Below are 27,610 nucleotides of genomic sequence, written 5' to 3'. Positions count from 1 at the left end.
ATCCTATACTGGTGACTGCACAACGCTGCTGTAGTGGAATTCAGTGCAGGAAGAAGTGAATGCCAGGTGTATGGTTCAGTTACACTGTCTCTATAACAGTTTGCTTTTGCACTCTCCTCCAAGGTAATTCTTCTGTTAGGAGTCCAAACACATACCACAGTATCCAGAGTAATGATTTATATTTTATTTTCATTCTTTTTACAAATAGGAAAATCTCTGGATTAAAACAATCAGAATTAATCAGACACCCAAAAAAAATCACCAGAAAATGTCTGTGAGGATAAGGAGCAATGCTTGGGCTGGGTTTAATCCTGAAATCCAACTTGAGATCTGCCACAGCACCAATATCTCAAGCCCATTGAGGCATGACTTCCCAGGAGACATATGCTCCATCATCCCAGAAGCAACAATGCAGCAGCCCTGCTGGCCTGGGGCATCTCCCACTACTGGGACCCCTGCAGGCTGAAAGAGGGGACAGTAACAGAGCAGACCAGATGCTTGGAGGAATGAGAGCAGGAAGAGGGAGTATCCCAGAAAGAAAATAATATAACCCAAATGATTAACTCTGGGATGCGAACAGCTTGGGAACCCAGGCCCTCACTAAGGACTCTCAAGAAAGTGTTTCTCTGGTTTGATCAGGCATCCTTGTTAATTCTCAGCCTATCCCCAGGAAGAAGTGAGACTATCCATACCCAAATCGCATAAGCTGAAACTAAGACCATGAATTCTGCTTGGAAGTTCTTCCAGAACAGTGCAAACTGCCTATAAGCACTGTCACTCCATTGACAGGCAGACCCATGCACTATACCAGCCCAGGTATTCTTGTGGAGAGTCCCAGAAAGAGCACATGACTTTTCGTGGTAAGGAGACATGGTAATAGCTTCATGTTCAGCCTACAGAGCAATCCAGGAAAGACAACACTACAAAGTCCAGAAAACAGAGAGCAGAGAGTAAAGTCCCTGGAGGCCTAAGGAACTCCAGAGGCAGTCCTAGTTGAAGGGAACATGCTGAATCAGAGCTACATAGGGCTCCCCTGGGGCAGGAAGAGATGGCTGGGTTGTAGAGGAAACTTCATGAGGCTGCTAGGTCTGTACAGGAGTTAAGGAAGGGAACAACAAAAATCTTGGTGGGGCTCACATGTACCTCAGCTGCAGAAAACATTGTAATCAGCCAGGGCCTGCTCCTCTGCAAAGGGACAAGAGAGACCTAAGTTACCCTTGCGTGGAGCCAAACACAAAGCCCCAGCCAGCCCTAATGCCCCACAGCTCCACGCTCACCTGGATGGTAGTAGTCATAGACCCTGACATGCCCTGGCTTCAGGTTCTTCACCCCAATCTCCTGTTCCAGATGCAGGACATATATCTCAGACTTATGGCTCAGCTGGAGGAGAAGGCCAAATGACAGTTTACTGAGGAGCTGTGTCCACTATGCCTCACCTAAATTTGATCCTAAAGATAGGCAGTAACAACTCTGTGGAGTCAAAGACAGGACTTCAAGATGAATCTTGAATCCCTGTTGCCATCCCCGCCCTGAATTCTCCACAGAACTCTGCTAGCATCCTCCACTTCTGTCTTGCAGCTTCTCTAGCAGCACACATACCTTGTCCAAGTAGATGGCAACACCTGCTTGGGTTTCCTCAGTTCTTCTCACAAGGTGCCAGTGCTGCAGCTGGGACAGGAGAGCAGAGGAAGGAACTAACTTGGGTCTTTTGGAAAGGCAGGTGTGAGACATCCCAGCAATGTTTATCTAAGCCTGAGTAGGCAGGTTCTCATCCACTCATTTCCAGACTTATGTTGGGCTCTCACCCCTTCCAGGCTGAGCTTCCTGCAGGGCCACTCAGCTCCTGCAAGACCCAAGGACAGGAATATAGCCTAGATAGCTGTCAAGAATTTGCTGAGCCAATTGGGTCAGAAGGATCACCATCCTCAAAGCACAGGGAGGGAGCTGGCAGTAAATGCTCATGTTTAGTTCAGTGGTGGAGGGGAAGAGATGGTGAGATTGCTCAAGAGAGAGCCAGGCAATCCCTTTGTACACAGCCTCCCTCTCCCATTGGGCATGGATGGTCCCACTGACACCATATGATTATCCTGATTCCAGGCTTCTTACAGATGTCATGGATCCTGGAGCCAGGATGAATCCAGACAGCAGGGAGACCTCCACGATCACCATGTTGGAAGTGGCTCTGCTCCCAATGTAGCTGGGGAAGAAAATCAAATAGTCAGAGGGTCCCTCCCAACTCACCCTTCCCTCTACCACCATACCATGTGTGCAGGACCTTGAGCCAGGCAGTTCAGCCAGGACCGGGACCAAAGCAGCCATGCTCCTTCTCACAGGGAACAGAAGATGGCTGCACTGCTCTGAGAACCCCCAATCTGAGGTGACTACTTCTACTCTCTCTCTAGGAAGATTCAAACTCCTTAGAAACTCTTCCCCAAAGACACCTGTATCTTTCCTTCCCACCTCTTCCATCTGCCAAATTCACCCTTTGGACCTTCTGCCAAAGTGTCTCGTGCCTCCATTGCAGCCAAGAAGCCCCCTCAGCTCTCCAACCATGCCTGGCCTTCCTTCCCAACTGGGGCTGTGTCTTTGGAGTCACCTGACATTGATATAGACAGTAACAGAGTGCATATCATCCTTGGTGCAATTGACTGGCTTGGTTTTCACTCGCAAGGCAAAGGATGTGGAGGCCTGTGGGGAGGGCGTGTTGTACCTCAGCACCATCTGCAGGGAGACATAAAAAGAGAGAATAAAATATGGATAATTAGCTCAATATCACCTATCGTACCTCTTCATTGACTACTCTAATCTTTAAACTATAGACCACAATTACTGGATAAACAGGACTAACACTCCTTCTAGTACCAGAAACTAAGATCTCTCAAAACAGAAAACTTCCATGATCCTTCCAGCTGAGGTTCCTTCTCTTTTCCCTTCCCCCTGAAACTAGTCAGGCACACAGCACTGGGATCGCTATGCAAGATTTCCATTCATACCCTGGGGAGCCATGGAAGCATCCTCCAACTGGACGCACTGTATTTCAGAGTCTCCCATGCCATGCAGGCTTATTGCAGTGTAGACAGGTTGGGACTAAAGCCCAGTTAATGCACATTTCCTTGTATGCAGTTGCAAGGGAGACTCTTTTACCTGATAAGCTGATGCGCAAAAGGCTGACACAGCACAGTCTGCAGTAAGAGAGCAACCTACCCGGGTAAAGACGCAACAGCTGCCATGGGCCTGCACAGAGAACTTTCCTGGGATTTCTGTCAGTGCCACCTCCTGCACCAATAGCCGGTTCTGGTCAGAGATTTGGAACTTTCTCCCAAAGCCTGTCTGGGACTTCACCCTCACTTCTGCAACCCCTTTCGTGCTGTATGTCAGCGCCGCATACTTGGCCAAGGCCTGCAGAGCGACTACTGTGTCCTGAAGAGGAAGAAACAATTCCATGTTTGCACATTTGCCCTTTTAGTACAGAAGATCTGTAGCTCTGAGACCCAAAGACACTTGAACTCACTCTCCTGAGGGTCTCTGTGCACAAGGGCCCCTCTCCTCAAAGCATTCACACTGTTAACAATCACATTTGCACAGATCCTGCAGAGATTCTTTCTCAAGCAATACCACGTTTCCCAACCCTGTGTTACCTGTGTTGAGGCAAACCCTCCATACGCATTCTGCTGTCTGTTGAGCCAGGCCACAATGCCAGACGCTGTGATGAGATCAGCCCCTGTGACATTTGGCTTGGAGAGCAGAGCCAAGAGGACGTAGGATGTCAACTCCACATCTACAGACAGTGGCTGTGACCAAGGGCTAGTGCTGGATGCCTTGGATGGGGTCTGACTCCAATGGATCTGCCCATCTGAAAAAGGAAGGCAGTGGATAACACTGAGGACTATCGGGAAAGAAATCCTCAGGCCGAGGAGGCACAGTAGCTAGGGTGCACATAGACCATTGAGTAAATACCTCTTGGCTATATACATCACTGGGTGAACCCCAATCCCACATATGCAATATCTATTCTGCAATACCCAGCACTCCATATTACACATTAAAGACACATTTTTCACGGTGATGACCAAAAACTAATATGCCAATAATCTGTATATGCAGTAACTCCCAGATATGTTACTCCTCCACTATCTTGTTTGCCAGGCCTGCTAGCTACCTGATACTAGATAGACACTAGCTAGTCCTGAGAGTCAGGCACTACAAGAGGTGGGGTAGCTTGCCTACTGCTCTGGCACTTTGCAATCCTGCATAAGAAATCCCACTTTTCTCAGGGCCCAACCCCCACTTCAGGAATCCAAAAAGGGCTAGAGATTTGAAATAAATCAGTGCCCACACCACAGTACTGCCAGTACGTACCTTAAGTTTGCAGATTGGTTTTCTGAAACACCAGACAGGAATTAAGAACAAAAGGCGAGGCTATGGTCATTTCAGCGTGTGTAACCAAGGCCTCATAAAGGCTACCTGTCCCTTCTCCGATGTTCACCTGGCACTGAGGCTCCCATACCTGCTCTGATTGCCTTTCGATCAAGTATATCGAGTAGTTCTTGTGTGTGACGAGTGTCCTTAGCCAGGGCGAAGGTGTAGGCCAGCAGGGCCTGTGTGTAAGTGCTGGTAGCTTTGGGAAGAGAAGGAGTGATACAGCCCAGAGCTTTGTGTACCACTTTGCTCTACAGAGAAGACATACATTGACATTAGTCACACAGATACACATACATGTGGCAGGCAAACTCAGAGGTACACAAGCAAAAGGATGCATTAGGATACGTTGGCATAGAAAGCCATGCATCTTGGTGGGCTCAAGCCTGCACTCATCCATTTATTTCACTGCAGCACCACTAAGCAATGTGTCTCCAGCTCTAGGCTGAAAGGGCTTAACAGAGATCCCCTGGCTACCTCTTCTTAGCTGGTCACAGGCTTCAGCAGTGCTCTGTCAGTGAAATGAACCCCCTTACTGCTGGAACATTATCACCACATCTTACTTTCCAAGTCAGAATATAATAAAAGCAACAACAAACAATTCCAAATGCTTTTAACCAGCCTGGTAACCAAGATTTCCATGTTCAGGTTACCTCTACAGTGCCTTACAAGGTCACTTGTATTTTCCAGTTTCCTTGGAACATTAGTACTGCTGTTAGCAGGAGGCAGTAAATCCACTAGTCTCAGCAGCATTGTGTTCCAGCATTCACCTATACTGTTCCAAGCATGAGCCAAAGGCTCAGTGGTTGCCTGTCCTGTCTTTGTGCATCTCCAGCACTTTGTGGTCCCCTTCCTCCAGTAGCCTCTTGTTCAAGTACAGTGATGATCAAACAAGGGCTACATTTAAAATTTATTTTGACATGCTCTTCACCTCCTTCCCTTCTAGAAGGGAGAAAAGGTGATGTCTCTGTCTTTTGGGTGCTTTCTAGACAGCAGAGTAGTACTGCTGGATGCAGCCACTGATTCCCAGAGTTGCTCATTATATCTATACAGGAAGTACCAAAAGTTCCCAGGATCAAACTGTTGCTTTTTTGTTTGCTCTCTTCTAGTAAAACACAGCAGGATAGCTATGCTAAGCGCCCATCATTTAAAAACATCTCAGTTTTCTGCTGTTAAATGTACCTATCTACAGGTAGCACAGCAACATTTGTATTCTGTAATTGACTAGAGCAAAGAATGGATTACAGCAAGTCCATGGTATTTGTTCAGGGGCTCTCTTATTATTCATTTTATTTCTTAAATCACTTTCCCAGATGGTTAAAATTGAGGTAACACTTCTGGTCTTTATACAACTACCAAAATTCTAGTGAAAACAGTTGAAGCACCAACTATGAAGTGCCAACCATTATCATCTTGATACCTTGTCTAGAAACAGTCTGATGTGTATTATTACCCTTCTAGCTCTGGTGTTTCCTGGTGAAGTTAACACAAGACCTGACAGTAGCACTCTACTGGAAGTGTTTTCACATACTGCACTCATCCTGGTGTTGACAGTAGCAGTTCTAATTGCATACTGTACAGAAGCATTTAGCTACCCTGTAAACAGTCATGTACCAGCTAAGGAACCGCTCAATAACATGCTTTCCCCCACCCCCAGCCAACATAAGCAATCTAGTTTGTTCCAAGGGATCAGTTTCCAACATGGGGTGAGGGTGGGAGCTTCTTTGAATCTGTCTGGATTTTTGTCATACAAAACATGCCTTAATATAAATTTATTCAGGACTATGTAAAACCAACCTTTTTCCAATATTACAATACCTAAATGACTTTCATGAATCTTTTAAGTATGTTTGTAGGGGAAAGTAAGTTCTGTTCTGAACCTTATTGAGCACATTAACCTTTGGAGGGCATCCTCAAACTTTCTTAGGATTTTGACCTCCAGAGATTGCGTATTATTCTTCATAAAACCATTTATAATCCAATCAATGAAACTTTTCCTGGGTGCTGCAACAGGTTTTATCTTTCCCACTTCATCTAACCACTTAGCAAATTCCTGTACTGGGTCCAAGATGACCGCTGTAAGACATGTTGGTAACTGCTTGTCTGTCATTGCTTGTGACTGCCTTTCTGTGTCATGAACATTTTATCTGAAAACAATGGTGTATGTGCATGTGTCCAACTGAGTAACTGTCTGCTTACTTTCAGACCAACAATTTCTTTGTCTTCTGCTGTAATAAAGCATTCCTCACTCCATGGACAATTCTTTCTGAGATATGAAGGTTCTTGTCATCTTCTCTGCAGCATGAGGCATTCCATGAGTTTTCCTACCTTGTGGTGGCTTAGGTTTTCTGAGGTCACCAGTATCAGAACACTGGTCAGCCTCTGTGGATTCACTCTGAACACAGCAGCTTCCACTGATTCTTCATGCAAACTGCTTTGAGGTTCTGTTTGTCTCTCTTTGGGCATATTTATTATGGATCTGGAGCACAATTTGGTCTCTTCTCAGGAACTCCCTGCTGTCCTTCTCAAATTATAAAACTGGCTTTAAAGATCTATTACAAACTCTTCTTTAATTTTGTTTTTGCATTGCTAGCATGAAAGTCCTTGTCTTTGTGCTTCATTCTGCTATGGAGCACAGTACATGTCAAATATTTGTGATCCAGCTTCATAAAAAGCCTCCTCCATGCAAGTCAGATGAAACTCAAACACTTCACAGAATCACTAAATCAAATAATTCAAGTTGGGGGGGACCTCAGGAGGTCTCTAATCCAACCTCTTGCTCAAAGCAGGGTCAGTTGTGAGACCAGACGAGGTTGTTCAGAGATATATCTTGTTGGGTCTTGAAAATCTCCAAGGATGGAGAATGCTAAACCTCTCTAGGCAACCTGTTCCAACACTTGATTGCCCTTGGTGAAAAAAGGTGATCTAAAGGATGCGTTGTGAGGAAAAAGGTTAATTTCCAGCTGTCTCCCTTTTTTCCATGCCCATTGCTTGGAACTACAATGAAAAGCACTGCTCCTTCACTTACTCTTCATATTTCCAGAGAATTTTGCTTCTCAATATCTTTAGCATTTTAGTTGATTATATTTTTTTTAATTGCTAGTACCATGGAATCTAGTAATTAGTTATGATCCTCAGCATTTGTAAGAGGTCCCCCTCATTATTATTTGGCTATGTAATTCCAGTTTCCCCTATTTCATAATATACCTCTCTGCAGCACTTCTTCCCCAGACTTCCACTCTCTGGTAAATAAAACACATTAAAAATATCATTATGTCTATTTATTTGGCTGCAGAAGCAGCCACACCCACTTCTGCTCCCAAATAAATCACTGCTATGTGTGTATAATGCTGTGTATAGTGCATGTGGAAGCAAGACACAGTGGGGAGGAAACAGGAATTAGCAAGGTCTGGGAAACAGGCATGGTGTCTAGCCATGAACTTCAACAGCTCCTAGTAGCCTAACCCTACCTTCTTTCCCCTGCCAACAATGCCCTCCCCAAGGGAGGCTTTTTCTTCAACCCCATCCTTCCTCCCCCACCCCATTACTTTGTCCATAAACCTCTCTAGGATGCTCTGTTGCCTGCCTTAATGTCCTCACTGAGGTCTTCAGGATTCACATCTGAAGGCAAGCACACAGGAAAGAATCCCAATATTTACCTTTGGTGTCTCTCCTGTCTCTAAGTACGCAGCAGTGATGTAGGCAGCCAAGGGGACTTCTCCATCCACACCTCCCTGCATAAATATAGACATATACATAAACACGCATAAATATCCAAAAAGCTGGGAAAGGTGATACACAAAGGCCTGAAGCTTTTCAGTAAAGGTCCCACCTTCCCCTGGCTTATTCCCATGCGAGAGAGAACAACAACACACAAAACTGAACTAAAAACATTGCTGGTACGCTTGACAAGAACTGCTTTGAGTACGTCCTTGAAGGTGCTCTGGTCCCTACCTTCATGATTGTGTGGAAAAGTTGGCCCACATTTCTGAAGCAACCATTGGGAAGCTGATGGAGCTCCAGCCAGGTGAGAGCAGCTTGGATGCCCCTGTTGTCCAGGAAGATGTACGGTTTGGCTTGGGCAAAGCATTTGACCACAAACGCAGTCAGCCTGGTTGGGGACAGAACAGAAAAAAAGGCATGTGAGAGGGAACACAAGCAGAATGAGATAGAATGAATGAGAAAGAGAGGGAAGAACAAGTGGAAAGAAAGCATCTAAGCAGAAACTGAGGAAGAGGAAGAAAACTGGGAGTTTGAAACTGATGGGTGTCTTCTCTCCTACTGTTGTGTTATTCCTAATTTGCCTGTTCAGTGTCACCCTTTGTCCCTAGGATAGTTTGTCCCAGTTCCCTGGAGTGCCCTGGCGATAAAGCATTTGAAACACTTTGGGTCCAGTATGACAGAAAGGATTCAGTGGAGGAAGCTGCCCACCCTCCAGGATGTCAGACAGCAGATACTGGAGGCAGAGAATCCAGGGCTTACCAAGTATTACCATATTCATCCCTGGTACCAAATTCACTGTAGGAACCATCAGGGTGTTGATACTGCAGCTGTATCTGGTATCCTAAAAAGTAGAACAGGACATTAGCGTTCAAACCTCAGAATGGTATTTGCAATGATATCACTGGGCAGGGAATTGGGGGCGTTAACGTTATAAGTGGTAGAATACCCTGGGGAGAAGGGGAGTATGCACTACGGATTATTAATAGGGTGAATAGAGAGGGAGGGAGAGGAGGAAGACAGGTCTGAGATCCTTGCCATTGCTCAGGAATCCTGTAGCCCTCTCCTTGATCTCTGTGGTCAGCTGCCTCGTCTTCTCCAGGTACTGCAGCACATAGACAATGGGGGCAAACAGCACCATGTTCTGCTCCCCACAGCCATGGGGCATCTGCACCAGGTGGTCCAGGTTCTGCAGCGCTGTCCCCATGAGGTCACCTGGAACACAGCATAGATACCCTGACCACTTGCTAGGCCAGGTGGTTGGCTATTCACCTCTGGCAATCTGAGACCAGTTCTTGGTAGTGCACCAGGCAACACAGTCCCAGCATAGCAGGGTGGGCACAGTTCTGTCCAGCCAGCTTATCAGCTCTACTGTGTCCTGTATATCAGCTGTAGACGTTCCCATCCTGCTAGGGGAAGCCCTTAAAAAGAATGACCTCTCCCCTGTTACGTGTTTTAGCCCTTCTGGAACCAGGAAACACAGTCACATAAATGGGAGACAGAAGGCAGCCTCAGAAAAGGAGCCTCAGAAATCTTGGAAAGGGCTTAGGGGGTTCTGGGTTTGAGCTTTCCTATGACTAAACTCAGAGCTACAGGATTTGGAAAGGTATTATCAAAGCTGAATTCCTTACCAGTGACCGAGATGGTGGCTCTGACTGAACCTTCAACCACATTTAGAGGCAACATCAGGGACAGAGACTCCTGTGCTGGATTCCCTGGTACCAGAAGGGGCAAGGTGTGGAGGGAGGACAAAAAGAAAGAGATTTTGATAAAAACAGCCTTCAAAATCCCCAGAAGCTCTCTGTTCACAACTATTGTGTGCTTACATCCCATTTACCTGTCACAAAGGTTCCAGACCACCCCACAAACCCTGCTCTATCTCACCCTCAGATCCCTCTGTCCACCTCATCATGACTGCACTGTCCTAACAGCCTTCCTTCTCAAGAGGGTGAGAGGATCTTCTAGAAACCCTCTGTGGCCAAAGCCACCTTCCTGCTTTTCTCTACATAAGTTACTGTGTCTCATTTCAGATTTCAGTTGCAAGCATATGTCTTCTCCATGCTCCTAGTGCTCTTAAAATCTGCTATTGGTTCCATCATATACCATAAACTTCAAGACAGCAGCAGAAATCCAAAGTCATGTCCTCCAGCCTGGCCACGTTCAGTAGTTTGGCTTCATTTCCATAGGTGGAAAGGCCTCAGGTTGTCACATTAGTATCAGCAATGTTTATGCTAAAGGATTGGATCCCCCCTGTCCTAACCAGGAGACACTCCTGATGGCATCAGAATTAGAGAATGCCTCTGTAGCTCAGTCATTTTGACAAAGGAACATATTCCAACAAGTGGAAAGACCCAAGAAGTGGTTAGCCAGGTAGAAGGGGGTTGAGCACACTGAAAGGGGAAAATTATCTACCTTTTTTGGGACACAGGATGGAGCTGTGAGCCTTCTCTACCAACACTCCCTCTGGCTGTTGGAGCATATAAGAGTAATATTAATGAGCAGACAGGAGAAAAGCAGGATTACATGTGGATTAGAAATAGATATGGATAAAATCCTAGTTCAGGCTCAATCCCCAGCTGGAGTAATATCATTGTCACATTTTAATTCCAGATAAGAAAACAATATATATTTTCAGAATAACCTGAATTCTAAATGTATGTGAAACAGATGCTTTAAGATTCAGTGGAGAGCTGAGGAGGCTCAACTGAGGAGGAAGGACATGAAGGAGGGTATGTATTTAAAGATTTCCATTTAGAAGCGTGACCACAAGCAGAAAAATGGAGGCTGGCATAAAGTGGAGGATAATCCCACATCTGCCACGTTCATCAGCCCTCATAGATGGGCCCAGCTCAGACCTTGAAACTCTAATTACATGCCTTGAATAGCAAGGGAGAACGCCCAGAATTAACCTGCACAACATCTGGGAATTCCACAAAGCCCACTTGTAGATTTAGGTAACAGAAGAGCTTGTCTGACCCGGACTAGTAGTAGTTTGATGACTGTATCTTTCTGTCCTTGGGCTGGAACAAATGGTATCTCTTTGCCACATAGCTCTTTGGTGGCCATGGCCTCTGTGCTCAGGGTGATGTTTACTAGCCCTGAAAATAAAGAAACATTTAGTGTAGCAAATATCTTCTAAGAGCTTTCCTTTAATACAATTGAAGTTACCTGCTGGCAGCAAAAGATTGGATCCGAGCCCTACACATGGGAGGTTCTATACCTCTTACTATAGAGTTATGAGTATTTGAGTCCTTAGGATGAATGCAAACTAGTACCCTCAGGTTAACAAGACACACACCCCAGTTCCTTCACTTCATGTCAACTCTTACAAAGCATCACCACCTTGGGCCCATCCCTTCCCCACTCCACCACCCTAGCTCCCTATTATCCTCACCCAGTTGCATAGCTGTGACACTCCATTGAAATGTCTTAGCTTCATTGGCGCACAAGCAGCTGCTGTAGACACAGCCTTTGCATGGCTTCAGCTGGAAGTGCATGGTCTCCTCCAGGGTCACTTGGATCTGAAGGGGCAGCAGGGATGGCAGATGGTGACAAGACACATCTCACCTTTCCTCAAATAGGCCATGGACCTTAGCCATTTCCTACCCACCTATACCCTGCTTTCCTTGCAGAGCCTCTGGTAGGGCTCACCTTCATGCACCGCTGCAGGTAGTTGAAGACTGTGGCCTTCAAGATGAAGGTCTCCCCCCGGATCACAGAAGATGGCAGTGTGAGCTCCACAAGAAAGGGCTTGAAAACAAGCAGGCTGGAGGTAGGTGCAAGTCCAAAGCCGTGACGTCCTGTGCAGAACATCCCTGCCTTCCATTCTGTGACAGTGTCAGGCACAGTTACAGCGATATTCTTTTTCCCACTGGGACTGAGGAGAAGTGGACAGTAATAGAAACCTTTAACAGAACATCATTGTATGCAGCAGCAACTGACCTGGGCTGCACCCTTCTGCCCAGTACATGCAGTCCCCTAACCTAATTCAGAACACTACTGAACTTGTAAGTCCTCAGAGCACAGAAAAAACACCCAGGGACACATCAGTCAGCTGCGTTAGATGTGCCAATACACACCATCCCAGGAGCAGCTGTGGAGACAGGTATTCACAGTGTCTGTTTCAGATGTCCAATTTAGGCAGCTCAGTTCCACCTCTGCCTCAGATGCTTTTATCAACAGAAGAACGATTTGACAGGGGGTTGCAGCCTGGAAGATGCCATCAGTCATACTCATCACTTTCCTCAGACAGCACTTGCCCTTTGCACATCTGAAAATGCTTTACAGCTCTCAGCAGTTTTATTCTTCTTAGTCTAGGCATAAAGAACCAGGAAACAGAAGAGCAATAGGACTGGCCCAAGAGGAGCAGAACGGACAGATCTAGCCATTCACCTTTCTGAAAAATAATGACAGATTGAAGTCCAATATGAAGACAGGGCAGAGACTTGGCTTAAAGTGCCTGTGTCAGTTCACAACTTCTGAAAGCACCAGACTCTTCCATGGCTGCTGCCACAGCAGAAATTAAAGCAACCTTCGCTAAAGCTAATGATATTTGTCTCCAGTAATGGGAGACATTTACTTTCCCCTAAAGAATGCATTTGCCAGACACACACAATCAGTGACCTCTTTGGTTGCTCAGATCAGGCTGGTGGACAAATTGCGTAGGAGATATCTTCTGGTGGGTGAAAAGATGAATGTAGCTGGAATTACAAGGAAGGTAAGGAGGGCAGAGGTGGAGGGCAAGTCTTGCCTGATAAGAAATTCTTAAAAAGTTAGAAGTGAAAAATCTCCAAAAGTCCCTCTCCTCAAGCTCAGTGGAAAATGACTTCCCATAGCAGCATTTTGCTCCCTCTCCTCTGTGATTCACTGCACACCTTCCTATTTTGAAAATACCAGTTTGCTTCCCGCTTACATGGGGAATCCTGGAGGATTCCTGGAGCAAGGAAGAAGGGCAGCAGAAATGCTGGATAGAAACTCCTTCTCTAGGACAAAAAGCATGTACAAGCCATCTAGAATTCACCCCGTGTTTGCCCTGTCAGTGCTTCATCTCATACTCCCTCCAGACCTAAGCACTTTCTCTCCCTCACTAGTACTGGTCCCCTTCCTTAGTGGACCTTGCCCGTTCACTGAGCCTTCAGCCTTTCTCTCAGGACAGAAATCACAGTCCTGTAGCAGGCTGCTGTAGGCTTCTCTTGCATTCCAGCATACATCTCATATGCCCAGTTTGAGAGCTGCTGACCCACAGGGCTACTACAAACTAACTGCAGATGGCAAACCAAACCTTTTCACTGCACCACACCTGCTTTCCTATAAACACATGCAGCTAGCTCCCATGAGTGGATATTACTTCTGCATGATCATCTAGCAAAGAAAAATGCACTGGGTGCAAATTTCAGCTCTAATGAGAAACAGCCTGATAGTAACAAGCCCCATGGTATGTGTCCTTATGTGTCTTCCTCAGCAGCTTATAGACTAAACCTGTTGCATCTGTTATGAAATCAGGTCACGCTAAGCCACTCGGACTAGGCCCCTCTGCTCAATTTACTTACCCCACAGAATACAAATCCCATATCCAGGTTTCTGGGAAATATTTGTGAACTTTCTCTTCAGCTTGAGAAACAGACAAATACTTAGTGGGCTGATAGATAGTTGTTGTCAGATGCCCAGCTGGAAATAACAAAGACTCAGTTACCACAGGATCCTTGGATCTTGGTTTAGAGCAGATGAGCTCCAGCTCGGCTCAGGATGCTCAGGCTGGAGGTCATCCTGTCAGCTCATGAGAAGCACTGCACAGGAACCTAAAGTGCTAGTCTAAAGTTTAAAATCTCTTGCCTCATTTGATAGGACTCAGGTGCTTTGGGACTTACTTGTGTTTGTAGGCACCACAGGAAGGGCAAATATTCCCTCATCTCAAAGATGAGATTTGGGCTCTGGGCTACTCACTAACATTTCAGATCTAGAAGTCATTAGTCCCAGACAGCCTCACACTAATATAACAGATTTAGAAACAGGAAACACTTTCTCTCCTCCATTTGCAAATACAGCAACTACTGCTTCTTGTCTCAAACAGGAACAGTTGTCAAGTGCTTACTGTTATAGGCTTTATAGGGCTGGGCAAACATCAACATGGGCCTGGGAGTAAACATCCCTGTTCCCTTCAGCATAGTTGTTGATTGAGTAGTTAGACACACTCTCGGTTTCTTGATATTGGTGTTGGACAGAATTTTCAACCCCATTTCCTATAGAAAAAAGAAAGAACTGATGCACCAGAAGCTTGTCCTCCCCTCTCTGCCCTTTACCCTATGCCATCCTGTTCCCTCATACAGTGGGGACTCAGCTGTCCTTTTGGCTTGATAAATTAATCTCTTGCTTCAGTTTAAGAAGGAATCGAATCAGGTAGCTCCTCAGCAATGGGCAAACAAGGCTTTCTGAGTTAATTTATCTGGTTTAAGTCAGCCAGATTTATTCTTTTTCAAACACAAGGTCATTTAGGTACTAGGTCTTATCAGCCTGCACAGAGCATTTCTACCAGATAATTAATATCTCATCCTATGAAGATTAAATATATGTGAAACCAAATTAAAGTAACCAATAACACGTGGCATCCTGAATCATCCAACTAATGTGCAGTAATCATACAACAAGATTCTTCTTGGTCAACAATTTCAAGAAGCTTATTCAAGGAACAAGTGAGTTGTAAGTGTCTAAACTGAACCTGTCCCTATAATATCCTTAATGCTATCCCTAGGATGCTGGTAAAGTTAGGGGACCACACTTCTCTCAATTCATGGATTACCCCAACCCATAGGATCAACCATTATTACCCTAAATGCTGTAAAAACATCAGGCTGATCAGAATCTGGGAACCCACACAGATTATCATCTTCAGACACTTGGTGAGGATACCTGGAGTTATAAACAGATGGGAACAGTCCATAGATCTAGGAAAGCAAGAAACAGCAAACTACCAGTCAATGCAAATAAAACCTGGCATTCACTTCCTCCAGTACATCCAAATCTAAATGGTTCCTGGCTGCCATGTATGAAAGCATGCCAGAAAGCACAGACTCACAGTCACTCTTCTCTGGTTCTCCTCTGAGAGAGCCAGCCTAACTTGCTGAATTGAGCATGAGAGCAGACAACACAACCTGAGTCTGGATTTGCCACTGATGCACTGAGTGACCTTGACCTCTTTCCTGGCATACATCCCCTAATCCTCACTCATGACACATTGAGAACAATACTGATCCCTCTAGGCAGTGCTTTGAGTTCTTTGGGAGATAAGTTCTGCCTGTCTCTCCATCTTCATGTTAATATAATGGAAGGAGAAGAAATCAGAGCAGGTTCACTCACCATGGAGTTGCTGAGCTCTTTTTCTGGCTTTAGTAGAAGAACACTCTGATCCACAGCCCTGACAGCACACATGGATCCAGGAGCTGCCAGCAGTTGGAGACTGACCTCTGAATTCGGAAGGGTCTCAGCCTTTGAGAAGCCCAGCTCCACCTGGAAGGGAATAACATATAAATGCAAGTGAGCCAGGCAGAACATGAGTAAGATCTCTGCTACTGGCCATCCTACCACTTCCTGAGCAGGGAGAGGTCCTACATGAAGAGTTTCAAGGACCCAAAGAATGTTCTAAGGATCCCCAGGGGTTATTTAAGAAAACATAGGTTGGGGTTCTAAAAGGAAAGATGATACAACACATGAAAGACAGAAAGGGAAACAACTATCATCAGTGCAATGCAAATAACAGTACTGGAGATAGTACCATGTCAGAACACAGCACTTTCTCTACCCAGCAAACCAGCCAGCCACCCCCACAGCCTTTTCTGTGCTCCTTTTGGAGCTCCAGACCAAAAACAAGCCTAGTCTTTGTGAGGCTGGTCTCAGTTTCCTGAAGCACTTCTTGTTCTTGCTAGAATACGGCTGTCCATGGCAGATATACAGCTGTGGAGCAGGGCTGATTCCAGTCCTCAGAAGTTAGTCTTTGGAATGCACAGCCAAGGAAGCAGATTCCCATAGATTTCACAATGACCACAAAACCTCGGCCCATTCTAAATGGCTGGTAAAATCTACTTCTTCCATCAGCCATTCACAGCTATCTGCCCAGCATCAAATACCAGCAAGTCCAAGTGCCTGTTGAAGCAGCAGAGCAGCCCTGAGCTCTCCCAGGAGTCCCACTAATGCACTAAATGTGCTGGGCTGTGATCCTACTGGGTTGCACTTGCTAGACAAGCCTATGGAGATGGATATACACAACAATCCTCTGCCTCTCCCAGACATTTCAGCAGCCCCCACAACGTTCAGCACATGCTTGCTTCATACATTACAGCACCCTTCACCATTCACATAGCACAGTCTAGCTGACACAGCACTCCACACAGTATAAGCCACACAGGGTTACACATATTAAGCTTTCTTCACAGTCTCTTCATTGATTGCAGCAGACATATAAATCTTTACACATTTAGTCATGCCCTCAGACATGACTCCTACCTTATTTCTGAAACACATGGAGACACTGAAGATAGCAGAATCAGCGATGATTTTTCCATTAGGGAAGATGACATAAACCACAAGTGTTGGAGCTGGGGCATAGATCGAGTCGAAGGTAAGAGGGATGGAGAAGAAGCCTTTCAGCACTAGATGTAGAGGAGAAGGAAGAAGAGAAAGAAGTAGTTTTGATAATGGAAATGGACTCCGATCAGCTTTTGCCCTCATTCTGTATGTGCCTGTTTAATTCCTTTCCTCAGGTCGTTCAGATCTGAGGAGATTTCTGGAGACTACTGAAACAAGCATCATGTCTCTGGACCTAGTATTCAAGATCAGCAGAAGAATCTTCCTTGTTCTATTCACTGCCTCAAGGAGATGAAACATCTCTTTGGAGTTCCAGCTTAGCTCCACAAAGCGTGAGAGTCTCAGACATCAGTCAGAGCCTCCCATGACCAAAAATCTCCCATCCTATCACCAAATAAAAAAAGTGATCTTTGTCCCAAAGCACTTTTAGATAAAGAAAGAAGAGATGGAGAAGCAGAAGACAGCGAGTCAACACCCATCAAGATGATAAGCTGCAGCATTCCAACTATTCAAAGGTTGTTTGGAAACACAATTGCAAATAAAGGAGGGAGGTTTTGAAAGAGGGTAAGTCTGTAGCTTCATGTCCCTTGCACGGGCAGCAAAAGGAGACTTCTTTGAAAACAAAGGCAACAGAGGCTGAACCTATAGGTTGGGAAATGCTGAGCGTTGGCCTCTCAGTACCAAATAAAAGGCTAAGGGAAACATGCAAGCTAGAAACACAAGCTGCTCTGATGCAATAGAAAAAGGAGGAGTCATTTCAGCACTGCAGAGGCTTATACCATGTATCCAACAGGGGATGTCACAGAACAGTGAGAGCTTGCTAGACACAAGACAGAGGAGTGCACTTACTTCTTGGCAGCCCAACCCAAACGGTCTTCTGACCTGCATGGACTATCCCTCTTTTCCCCGTGACCTAAGGAAAAAGATAGAAAGGGAAGGAAATGCCAGTCACACAGTCTTTGAAACCATTACACAGACCAAACTGTCCCTGAACTTGGAGATTAAATGGAGGAAAGAGAAGAGGGAGGAGGCTTGAATCTGTAGGGAATGCTGCTCTTGTGTCTTAAACTGACCCCCCAGAAACTCACAAAGTAGGAGAAAATGACACGTTTAGGCCCATGTTCCAGGTCTTCCTGGTAAATTCTGAAGTCCACCTGGACAGCCTGCTTTTTACCACAGGGTATCATTTCTGGCACACGGGTAATAGTGAGAAAACTCCTGGTGGTGCTGTAGAACGGACGTATGAAATGAGTGGCTCTCTGGTAATTCAAATCAACTGTCCCAGGCTTTCTATCAGAATCTGGATGCAGGACACTTGCCTGGTGATACAAAAAAAAATAAAAGAAAAAGAAAAAGAAAAAGAAAACCAGTTACACCCTAGTTAAGCATTTCAGCTGGGGAACGAGACCCAAAACCAGATATTCCCAGACTGCAGATCACCCTAGCTGTGGCTTGGTAGGAAGCTTGGAGCAGGGCTGAGCAACACTATCACACAGGTCTCTGTGTGAAGAGCTCATGAGGAAAGCAACTGGGATTCAGACAACAAGGTCTCAGGAGGAGCCAAGATCCAGAACATGCTAACATGTTTCAGGTTTGAATTATGGTCCTTCAAGAAGGCAAAGTGGAGATGTCAGTAGGGTAGTAACTAGGTCCAAGATGCATGCTTATCCCTCCCTTGCACAGTCAGTGAGACAGACCCTTCCTCACCCACCTCCAAGGAGGCTGAGGTACTGTTCCAAGCAGTCGTATTCAGGCTAAAGGAAGCTGTCCCAGAGTCCCCAGTGAAGTACTCTTGCTGAAACTGCTGCTCACCATAGCTTTCTATGAGGAGGACTTTTTTGTACTTCAGTGACTTGCCTTGATAATCGATGACTTTAATCTGAGAACACCATAGGGAAAGAGAGGAGCCCAGAAGAGTCCAGTCAGTGGCTGGAATATCCTACTTCCCCAAGTCAATAGCAGCATTTCCAAGGTCAGCAAGGTCACCCTTCCAGTCACCAACATTATCATCAACATTGCTACTGGTCACTTTCTATATTTAACTTATGTTAACTTGCTAATTCATCTATGTGATCGAGGTGTGATGAAACTCCCATGCTCATGACACAGCCCCACCCCTCCCCAGCAGAAGGTCTCTCAGCTGCTGAAATTTCAAGTGATTGGCATTTACACCACACATATGTATCCCCATAATACCTACTCCCTCAAGGCTTATTTGGTAAATGACAGTGGGCTTTTTTTCTCACTCTTGATAATTAAAAATTTTTTTCTGGCAGTCATGCCCTCCCAAGGCCTTGGCTGGAGGTGGAGCACGACAAGACATTGTTAAATAACGGCCACTGTGAACACATTGCTGTTGGTCTCTTCTCCAAAGGGCTGTAGCTGAGAATTACCTTCCCCCTGTACATCTCTCCAGCATGGTAGTACGAATTCACATCCTCAAACAAGGCCATCCCACCAATCTTGGTGATGAGTAGTTTGTGGGAAGCATTGACCTGTATCTCTAAGTGAAAGCAAAAAGACAGAAACATAAGAGAGGGAGCTAGGAAACGAAGCACATTCAGCAATTACACTGTAGAATGACCCACTGGTAATAAAGCTGTGCATGTTTGGCTGCACACACATTTTAAACCAAGGAGATGATTTGCCTAGGGCTCTGGGTATCTGGTGTTCCTCCCAGTTGCTTCTAGGCCTTAGAAAGGTCCTTAAGCTTCCCTACACGAAACCGGACCACAGGCACTCAGAGCAAGAGGGCCATGCCTTCAGGCATCAGTGGCTCTGTCCATATCTGTGTTAGACTGCAGGCTCCAATGGGCTTAGAAAGCCAATCCCAGAGCCCTTGCTAGCTGGAAAATCTTTGGTGTTCCTGATAAGATCAGTGCATCTTCACATGCTTTTTCTCAGTCCCCAGAGACATTTCCAGTTACCTGTGCCATTCTCCACCAGTGAGGCCTCTACAAGTATGCTATCCTGATAGTTCCAGAAGTCTTGGCTAAAGGAGGACAGAGTCACACTTACGAAGAAGCAACCCATCTTATCTGTCTGAAAATACAGAGAGAGAGGAAACTGTCTGTGCAAGGCAATTATATTAGAAATTATCCAAAGGTGAGAGAAATAGTAGCACAAAATTCCTGCTCACAAGGGATTTTCTTACTCTGTACAGGACCCTATAAGAGCTAATCTGACTCAGAGACTACTGCTGCACCCACAGGTTGATATGTCTCTGACACCCATCTGCACGAGGCCAAAGCATGACACAGCTGGATTCCAGCATCACAGAGAGGTGGGAGGTGGAGGGAAGCTATCTTCCTCTCCTCTGAGGACTCCCCATATTAATTTTTTTTGCCTTTTTTTTGTGTAGTTTAACAAAACTCAGTTATTTCTCTCTCTCACTGAGTGAGAAGAACCTTCACGAAAGTACCTACTTATAAAAACATAGGAAAGAGACCCTTCCAAGAAGCTGAAACACCACAAGAAACACAGTCCAGTGCACAGAGAAGACAAAAATAATTGTATTCCTTAATTCTTTCCAGGGTGCACCTTATCACACTAACAGGTACGCAGGTCAGAGCCGTTCCTTTTTTAAAAACAGTAGTTATTCCTTGAGTCAAGGGGCTCTGCTGAGAAAAATAAATACTAGACCAAAGACATCAAGGTCCAACTTCCCTCAAAAGATTCAGGTAAGCAGTCAAACTGACAACCACAAAAGAGGCCTACTGTGAAGTGAAGCAGGAAGTGGAACAAGAGAATGGGGAAGGATGAGGCCTGAGGATCAAAGAAAAATGCCAATCTCATACTCCAACAGTCTTGTGATGTTATTTTGCAGGTTAGCTGCTGTCTGAGGATACAGGAGCTGACCCTTCTCTGCAAAGTGAACAGCAAGAGTGAAGCAGTTTGCACAGAACCTATGACATTTCTGTCTTTGGGCAGAACAAGGTCTCCTGGAGTGTCACATGGGTTTGGGAGGTGGGGATGGGTCACTGGCTTTTGTGTGCAACAGGGGAATCAGCAGCACCAGGATGCTGCCTTCAAGAAAGAAAAATTTCCTTGAAGTGTGTTCTTTGATCTATTCCTGGGCTTCCAGATATTATTATAGGTTGAATTAAATAAGTTGCAGCTCAGTAGGAAAGTAACAGAGGATACAAACGTAGAATAGGCACGTGATACACACCAAGTCATAGTCGTCAAACAGTTACTAAGAGGCAGCACCAGTAGGCTCCATGGCCAAGCAGCTAAAACCATGGGGCAACATCACTACTGTTTCATCTGAAGCCTCCAGCATTGTCGTGCTTCACCCTGGGGCTGAGCATAAATGTCACTGAATGGGACTCAGCTCCTGCTAAGCAGCTCACCTGGTTGTTGAATTCCTGACAGAGATCAGATTTTGAAGTATTGTACAAGAATGGGGCTATCTTCTGACAAAGGCTCACATGAACCGTCCCCTGGACACCTTTCCCATAGGTGTATCTGTTTGGGGAAGAAGGGGAAAGAAGAGACATTCAAACACAGCAAGAGAACACAGGGACTTAGTTTGTGTATCCCCAGAAACAATTTATACATGGATATTCACAGTCTAGCACAAAAGTGGCAGCTGTATAGCAAGCACAAGAGCCCTGATGCACTAAACAGGGTCAGTCTTGGACACTGCAATGATGAGAGATCTTCAAATTAAACATCATAGCTGGATGATATGTTAAGAATTCCCAGAGCTCCCCTAGTGCCTTTTTCCATTATCTTTGTCTATCTATTTAGGTCCATGGTATGGTATCCAAGGGTTTTGTGATAAAATTAGTGCCAAACTAATCTATTCTAAGAAACAGAAGTATTGTAGGTACTGACTTAGCATACAGTGCTGCATTTTCAGTCAGCATCAGTTGTCATACCCCGCAGGATACGCATCATCCTATAAGCAGAAGCATGGGTGATCAATTAGGAACATGCATTTACTGTTAAGGCTAGTTAAGCCTATTGCTGTCCTTAGACTGTAACTAGAGCAATTGCTTTTTGCTTCTCTATAGTTTCCCATAGAGCATAATCTGGAAAGGCTTCCCTTCATTTCCCATGCATTTATTCTGCAGTGAGATGAACACCAAACGTCTGCCATGTTCTGCCCCACACATGGCTGCTCATCAAAGGGTAAGCTGTTCCTCCATCTTGTCTTTAGAGACCTCTGGGATATTTTTAGAGTAGGGACATTACCGTAACAGTAATGTTCATGTTGCATCAGGGTGCTGAAACACCTGCTTTGGAAGATTCTGGCCTCCTGTAGCTGAACTGTAGTAAATTTCCCCTGAAGTCCACAGTTTTACGTGACCAGCTTATGGTCATCTTAGGGCAGAAGTTAACACAGAGCACATCTCTCCAAGCCGAATCCTCACCTGCCACAAACACGGAGCGGGAAGGTTTTATCTAGTGCATAAATCTGAATTGGTCCCTCAAAGATCACTTCAAATTTTGGCAGCCCTGGAAGGAAAAGACAGAGAACTGTAGGAAAAAATGCCCATGGACAGCCTGTCCAGAGAATCAACACGAAGACAGACTGTGGTGGAATAAGATCCAGGAAATGGAGGGGAAGATGGTGATAAGAAGGGGAAAGGGAAGGTTGCCATTGGTTCTTTTACAGAACTGTGTGCAGTCCCTGGTTGATTGCCCCTTCCCAAACTAAAACCCAAACATGTCCATGTCCCTCCACTTCTTTCTGAGAAGGAACTAGCCTCCCAATGCAGTTAATTAGGGGATGAAAGAGGAGTGGGATGTCACTGGACTTCTGACTCTCTTGAAAAGCCAGTCCTAATGACCTTGTCTTGTCTGACATGGACATCTGCAGGAGTCAGCTGTATGAAAGCTCTAGGGCCATGCACAACACTCCTCCCACACACTGACCCAAGGTCCAAAAGTGGTCTCTCTTCTGAGCCTCCGTTCAGACTCTTTTCTGTAACAGATGTTATTACTTTTCCTATCTGCTTCTGGGATGGTTATTTTAGGATAATTATCCTGTTTCCTGCATCAAAGTAGGAGTTCTTCTTTCCAGCTCAGATATACTCTCCCCCACTCATACCATACTCCTGAACGGAGAAGCTGCCGTATGCTTTCCCTTTGGTTACGTTGATGATATATGTCCCCAGCAGAGGCTCATCAGTTAGCTGGAAAGACAGATCTGCAATGCCGTCTTGGGGCATCACATCCAGCCACTGTCCTATCCGGTTGTTCTTAGGGTCCTACACCCACAAAAGAGAGGAAGAAGCAGTTGTTCTCCAGCATCTTAGTGATCCAAACTGCATATAGAAACCCCTTTTTAGCATTGCAGTGCTGCAGACTATCAAGTTCTAGAGCTAAAGGTCAGTATAGTCTAGTCAAGAAATGTTGAACACAATGTAATGCCAGATTCTTCTCCTAGCATTTTATTTTCCTTCTACACTTCTCTAAATTCTGATCTCAAGAAATGATCCTTTACAATTCTAACCTCTTATTATGAAGGTTTAAACTGATCTCCTGTATATACTCTTGCAAGTCTGGAACAACTCACATTTATACTGAAGCAACTGAGAACAAAACCTCATGTAAGTCTTACAAAAGACACAGAAGCTGTAGGGGGTATGTTAGTTCAAGAAAACTTGAAGCTCTACCAGTCCAGTCACAGGTCTAAAATCTACCAGAATTAGATATGAATAGTACAATGAAATGGCTGCAATCAACATTAATATAATACTAGATTTCAGCATCACTCACCTGGAGAAACAGGGAAAACTGGGGAGAAAAAAGGGCAAAAACATTAGAAGAGAGAAAAACATGCTAGCCATACACACAACATACTTCAGACAAAGAGCCTTCTGTGAAGGGTGAGAGATCAGTGACTTGGTAATTTAGAGCCTTGGCAAGCAATGTGAAGTACACAAATGTCAACAAAAAAGGAGAAATACTGGCTGGACCCTTTACAGTAATATCTAGAGAGAAGGAAAAAGGAACAGCCCATCTGAGGTCACCCAGCACTTGCTAATGACTTCCTCACAGAATCCTGCATCAGGAAAGCTCACTACCCAACCACAGCTAGCTCAGGCTCAGCTGCAGTGTCTCAAAGGAGTCGCAAGGTTACTGAATCATGTGTTTTGGAAGGGACCTCTGGAGGTCATCTAGTCCAATACCCTGCTGAAAGCAATTCTAGTTAGAGTAGATTGCTTAGGGCCTTCTCCAGGTGAGCTTTGAATGTTTCCAAGAATAGAAATGGCCTCTCTGGGCACCTATTTCAATATTTAATTATTCACAGTGAAAAAAATTTTGCTAATGTCTAATCTGAATTTCCCATGTTCCAATCTGTAGGAGCTAAACTGAGAGTGCCACTCTCCACCTCCTCCTCTGCTCAGGGAAACCCCACTAGCAAGCTACCCTCTCCCCATATGACATCACCACATCAGGAACCAATATGTAATATGCTTGTGGTTGTAGGATCATTTTACCAAGACAAGAAAGACTTAACTGCATACCTCTGCCATCTTTCTGAGTTACCAGCTCTTACTCTAGCTGCTACTTTCCTCTGGAAACTCACTAGGCCTGGGCCAGGGGTGGATTGGGGGGATAAGAAAAAGTTGGAATTGTAGCAGAGGAGCAGGAGAGAAAGGGAGTAGGATCTAAGCATGGAATAGGGCAGCCTCTTCAACAGCTCCCCTAGTCTGGCTTACCGAGTCATTGAGTCCAATGAAGTCCTCATCCAGAGTCACAATACGAAATTTCACTGAAGGCAAGGAAATTAGGGAATATATTGAACTGGCCGTATCAGATCTCAGTCCTTCCCTGCACACCTCTGCTCTGCCTTTCTCCCCAAGTTCTGTCTCCATTCTACACATATATTTGTGGTAATGCCTGACACAGACATTCACACATGTAAGATGCCATGGTCAGTGACCTACAGTCTCCTGCAACTTCATAGTCACCACAAGCTGGATGTCACAGCCACTGAAAACATCACTACACAAGAGATACTTTCTCAAAGCCTTCTGAGAGAACTGTTCATGAATCTCAAGCTACAGCATTCTCTCCATGAAATGTTATTAGCCCTCAGAGTCTAGGTCATGCTTGGTCCCATCTGCAGCTCTCACCTGTTTGCCCTGGTTGATAGATGGGCTTGTCTGTCTGGATGAAAGTGCCACTGCTTGCCTTGCGGATCAGGACCTTTTTCTTCTCCTCAATATTGACCCCTTGGCCTGAGAGGGTCAGTATTACAGTGGCAATTTCCTCTGTCCCGTTAGCTGGAGGTGCAACCTATACATACAGAGGACAGCATGTAGGCCTCAAGTAATGTTCTGAGGGCCCTTCAGGGCAAAGTGGAAGTGGAAGAGCTAACCAATCCCTCCCCTCATGTCCCAGGATATCCCTTCCAATATCCACACCCAGAGCACATCCAGCTCTCACTCAGTCCTACATTATAGCAGCAGATCCTGCAGGTCATGGACTCCATCCCTCTTCCCACTGGCTCAGGAATTTTGCTTCTGGGGACAAGGAGGTGACTGACACCTTTGTTTCTCCAGACATCATCAGGAGGATGGGTGGGTGCCAGAAAGGTGGGAGATAGTAGCACAGAGTCATAGGATAGAGATCAATCTATAACATAGCCTCAAATGCTAGGCCTTCAGCACCTACGCAGCATGTACAAGAAAGCCAGATTACAAGGCCAGAGCAAACCACAGGGCTTTCCTGACTCCAGCAGCCTCAGCATAGAAAGTGTTGTGTAATAGAAGGGTTACTGTTTAGGCAAATCTGTCTTATCTTAGATCTTAGTTAAATTCTCACCAACAATGAATCAGCGCTAAGATGCTTTTTATAAATAACAAGCACATCCATTCCCGTTCAGCTGCTCTTGTTGCTATCTCTCTCCAGAGAGACATGCAAGCCACCATTTCCCCAATTTCTAGCTATGGAGTTGTGTAAGCCCTTCACAGAAAAGCCAAAGCTACTTTATGTGGTCTGGAACAGAGGAAGAAGAAAAAGGTAGATTCTTCCTGTGTATCCAAAAGGTTGGTAGAGTTTAACAAATGAAATACAAAGTTAGATTCAAAGGAGGACTTCAGTGTTGACCAAGGGATGCTGTGCTGGGCTACATGGCGGTAGGTACCACCCACTCTCCTCCTAGCAGACTCACTCCAAGGCAAAGTGGAGCCTGACTGGGAGAAAATTAGTAGTATTTACAGTTCTTGAAGAGAGAATCAACAGTGGCATTTGCCTGGGATGGCTCACCCAGAACTTAGCGCACATGAAGGTCTTCTCCTTCTGCATGGTGTCTTGCACTAACAAATCACGTCCTGCAGAGCGCTCCAGGAGCAGATTCACTTGAAGCTTTTCTTCATAACAGGTGATATGGAGGCAAGCAATTTGGGTGGATGGGTAGTGGAGATCTGCAGGAATCACCACCAGGTAATGTCTGGGGCAGGGGGAAAGAAGAAACCAGCAGTGACATTAATGTAAAGGCTCAGAGATGCAAAAGAGCTTCCCAGCTGCACAGTGCCCAACAGCCCACCACTGGAGAATTTCTCAGCACTGTGCTGAGACTGCAGTCAATATTGAAAAGCAACAGTAATCCCACTGAGAGGATTGCTTCACTGCCTACTTAAGAAATAGTTTCTGCTTGATTACAGTCCTATATTCTATTCAACTCCTTTACTCCCTGAACTCAGGAGATAACTCAGTTATCTCCTGAACTCCCCAAAACAATCCCTTGGTGTCTGCAGTCTTCAGGTAGAGCTGGCCTCAAGGCCAACTAGATAGTCTAGATACCTGATGTGATCTGGTATGGCAATTGGAGAAACAAATATACCTGGGCCTAAGCTTTGACATGGAAGCCTCTCCCCCCTCAAAAAGGCTCCTATTTAAATTCACAGGAGTTGATCTAAGGCATGGGAGGCAAGGTAAGAGACTCAGCTGCGCTTTGGGCTGATCTGATACAGCAGGAAGCAGGATAACTGGCTGCATGGACTGTGGTACAGCTACCTAGACTGATACCTTTATGAAGGAGACTAAAACAGAAGTTCAGCATCACTCACAGTTGGTGAAAAGCAGCTGCAAGGTGGAGCAGAAAGCTCAAGAGGATGGCTATCCACATCCTAGGGGGCTCTTGCTGCCCAACCTCCAATGATCCTCTTCCTCTGAGATCACTGAGGCTGTTTTTAGGGGAGGTAATTTCTTTCTAGGACAGCCTAAATGGAGAGATGGGATAGGGGAGGAGCCAGCTTCTCCCCACCTCTTTCTCTCTCCTGAGATTATACTCACCAGCAGTAGAGATGGGTGTACGCCCCATAGCCAATAGAAGCCTCTCTGGCTGCCATCCACCAGTAGTTCAGAACAAACCCTTCTATAAGGCCCCCATGGAGACATTTGACTACAAGGGCTTTTTGTGGAAAAAAACAGAGAGAACTTTGCTGCTCAGTGACCCAGGCCAGGTCCTGATCACCTGTCACTCGTATCCCTTTGTTTCAGCTGGAAATGGATTGCTGCTGTGTAGCCAACAGCACACAGAAGGTAGTGCTGTTGTTCAGGATAGAGGCTCAGCAGCTCCACAAGGTCAGATTATGGGTTTATGGATCTCCTTAGGGCTCTAGAGATCCCGTTAGACTTGAGAACATGGAGCAGCTCCTGCTCATGCACAAGGAAGCGCAGTATCGACCCTGCCACCAGCCAGCACCCACTAATTAGTTAGTGATGGTCCCACTTTGACTTTTCCTTCCCTGCACCTACACAAAGAAAATCAAACACTCACTGGCCAAGACAGCTCTCCAACAGCTCCCTGACACACCCATTAGCAATGGCAACATCTGCAAGGAGGTGTGTCTCATTTCTTCAATGGTTCCAGCAACTGGTTCCAGTTCCTCTTTGTCCATTTTTGAGTCTGAACGGTCTAGGGTTTTTT

General features: G+C 45.5%; 1 protein-coding gene across 1 annotated transcript; it reads right to left on the bottom strand.

Moving 5' to 3' along the window:
- Positions 1–220: 220 nt before the first annotated feature.
- Positions 221–26,806, bottom strand: LOC104152048 (alpha-2-macroglobulin-like protein 1). Its single transcript, XM_068941923.1, is given in 36 exon segments — positions 221–1,185; positions 1,278–1,380; positions 1,600–1,668; positions 2,107–2,197; positions 2,597–2,721; positions 3,205–3,420; positions 3,639–3,853; positions 4,508–4,670; positions 4,837–4,950; positions 8,079–8,153; positions 8,374–8,530; positions 8,902–8,983; positions 9,178–9,354; positions 9,771–9,854; positions 10,552–10,606; positions 11,116–11,237; positions 11,534–11,660; positions 11,791–12,016; positions 13,689–13,806; positions 14,231–14,378; positions 14,964–15,080; positions 15,493–15,642; positions 16,636–16,781; positions 17,566–17,629; positions 17,805–18,035; positions 18,428–18,595; positions 19,110–19,219; positions 19,644–19,758; positions 21,069–21,183; positions 22,095–22,179; positions 22,775–22,934; positions 23,446–23,463; positions 24,393–24,445; positions 24,810–24,972; positions 25,945–26,128; positions 26,748–26,806. Coding segments are annotated over 36 exon segments (4,446 nt in total). The 3' UTR covers positions 221–1,144.
- Between the last annotated feature and the right edge of the window lie 804 nt (positions 26,807–27,610).

The sequence above is a fragment of the Struthio camelus genome, chromosome 1 (assembly GCF_040807025.1).
Source record: "Struthio camelus isolate bStrCam1 chromosome 1, bStrCam1.hap1, whole genome shotgun sequence".
NCBI classification, from domain to species: domain Eukaryota; kingdom Metazoa; phylum Chordata; class Aves; order Struthioniformes; family Struthionidae; genus Struthio; species Struthio camelus.
Note: the sequence above shows the minus strand (reverse complement) of the source record. Positions and strands in the feature narration are given on the sequence as shown.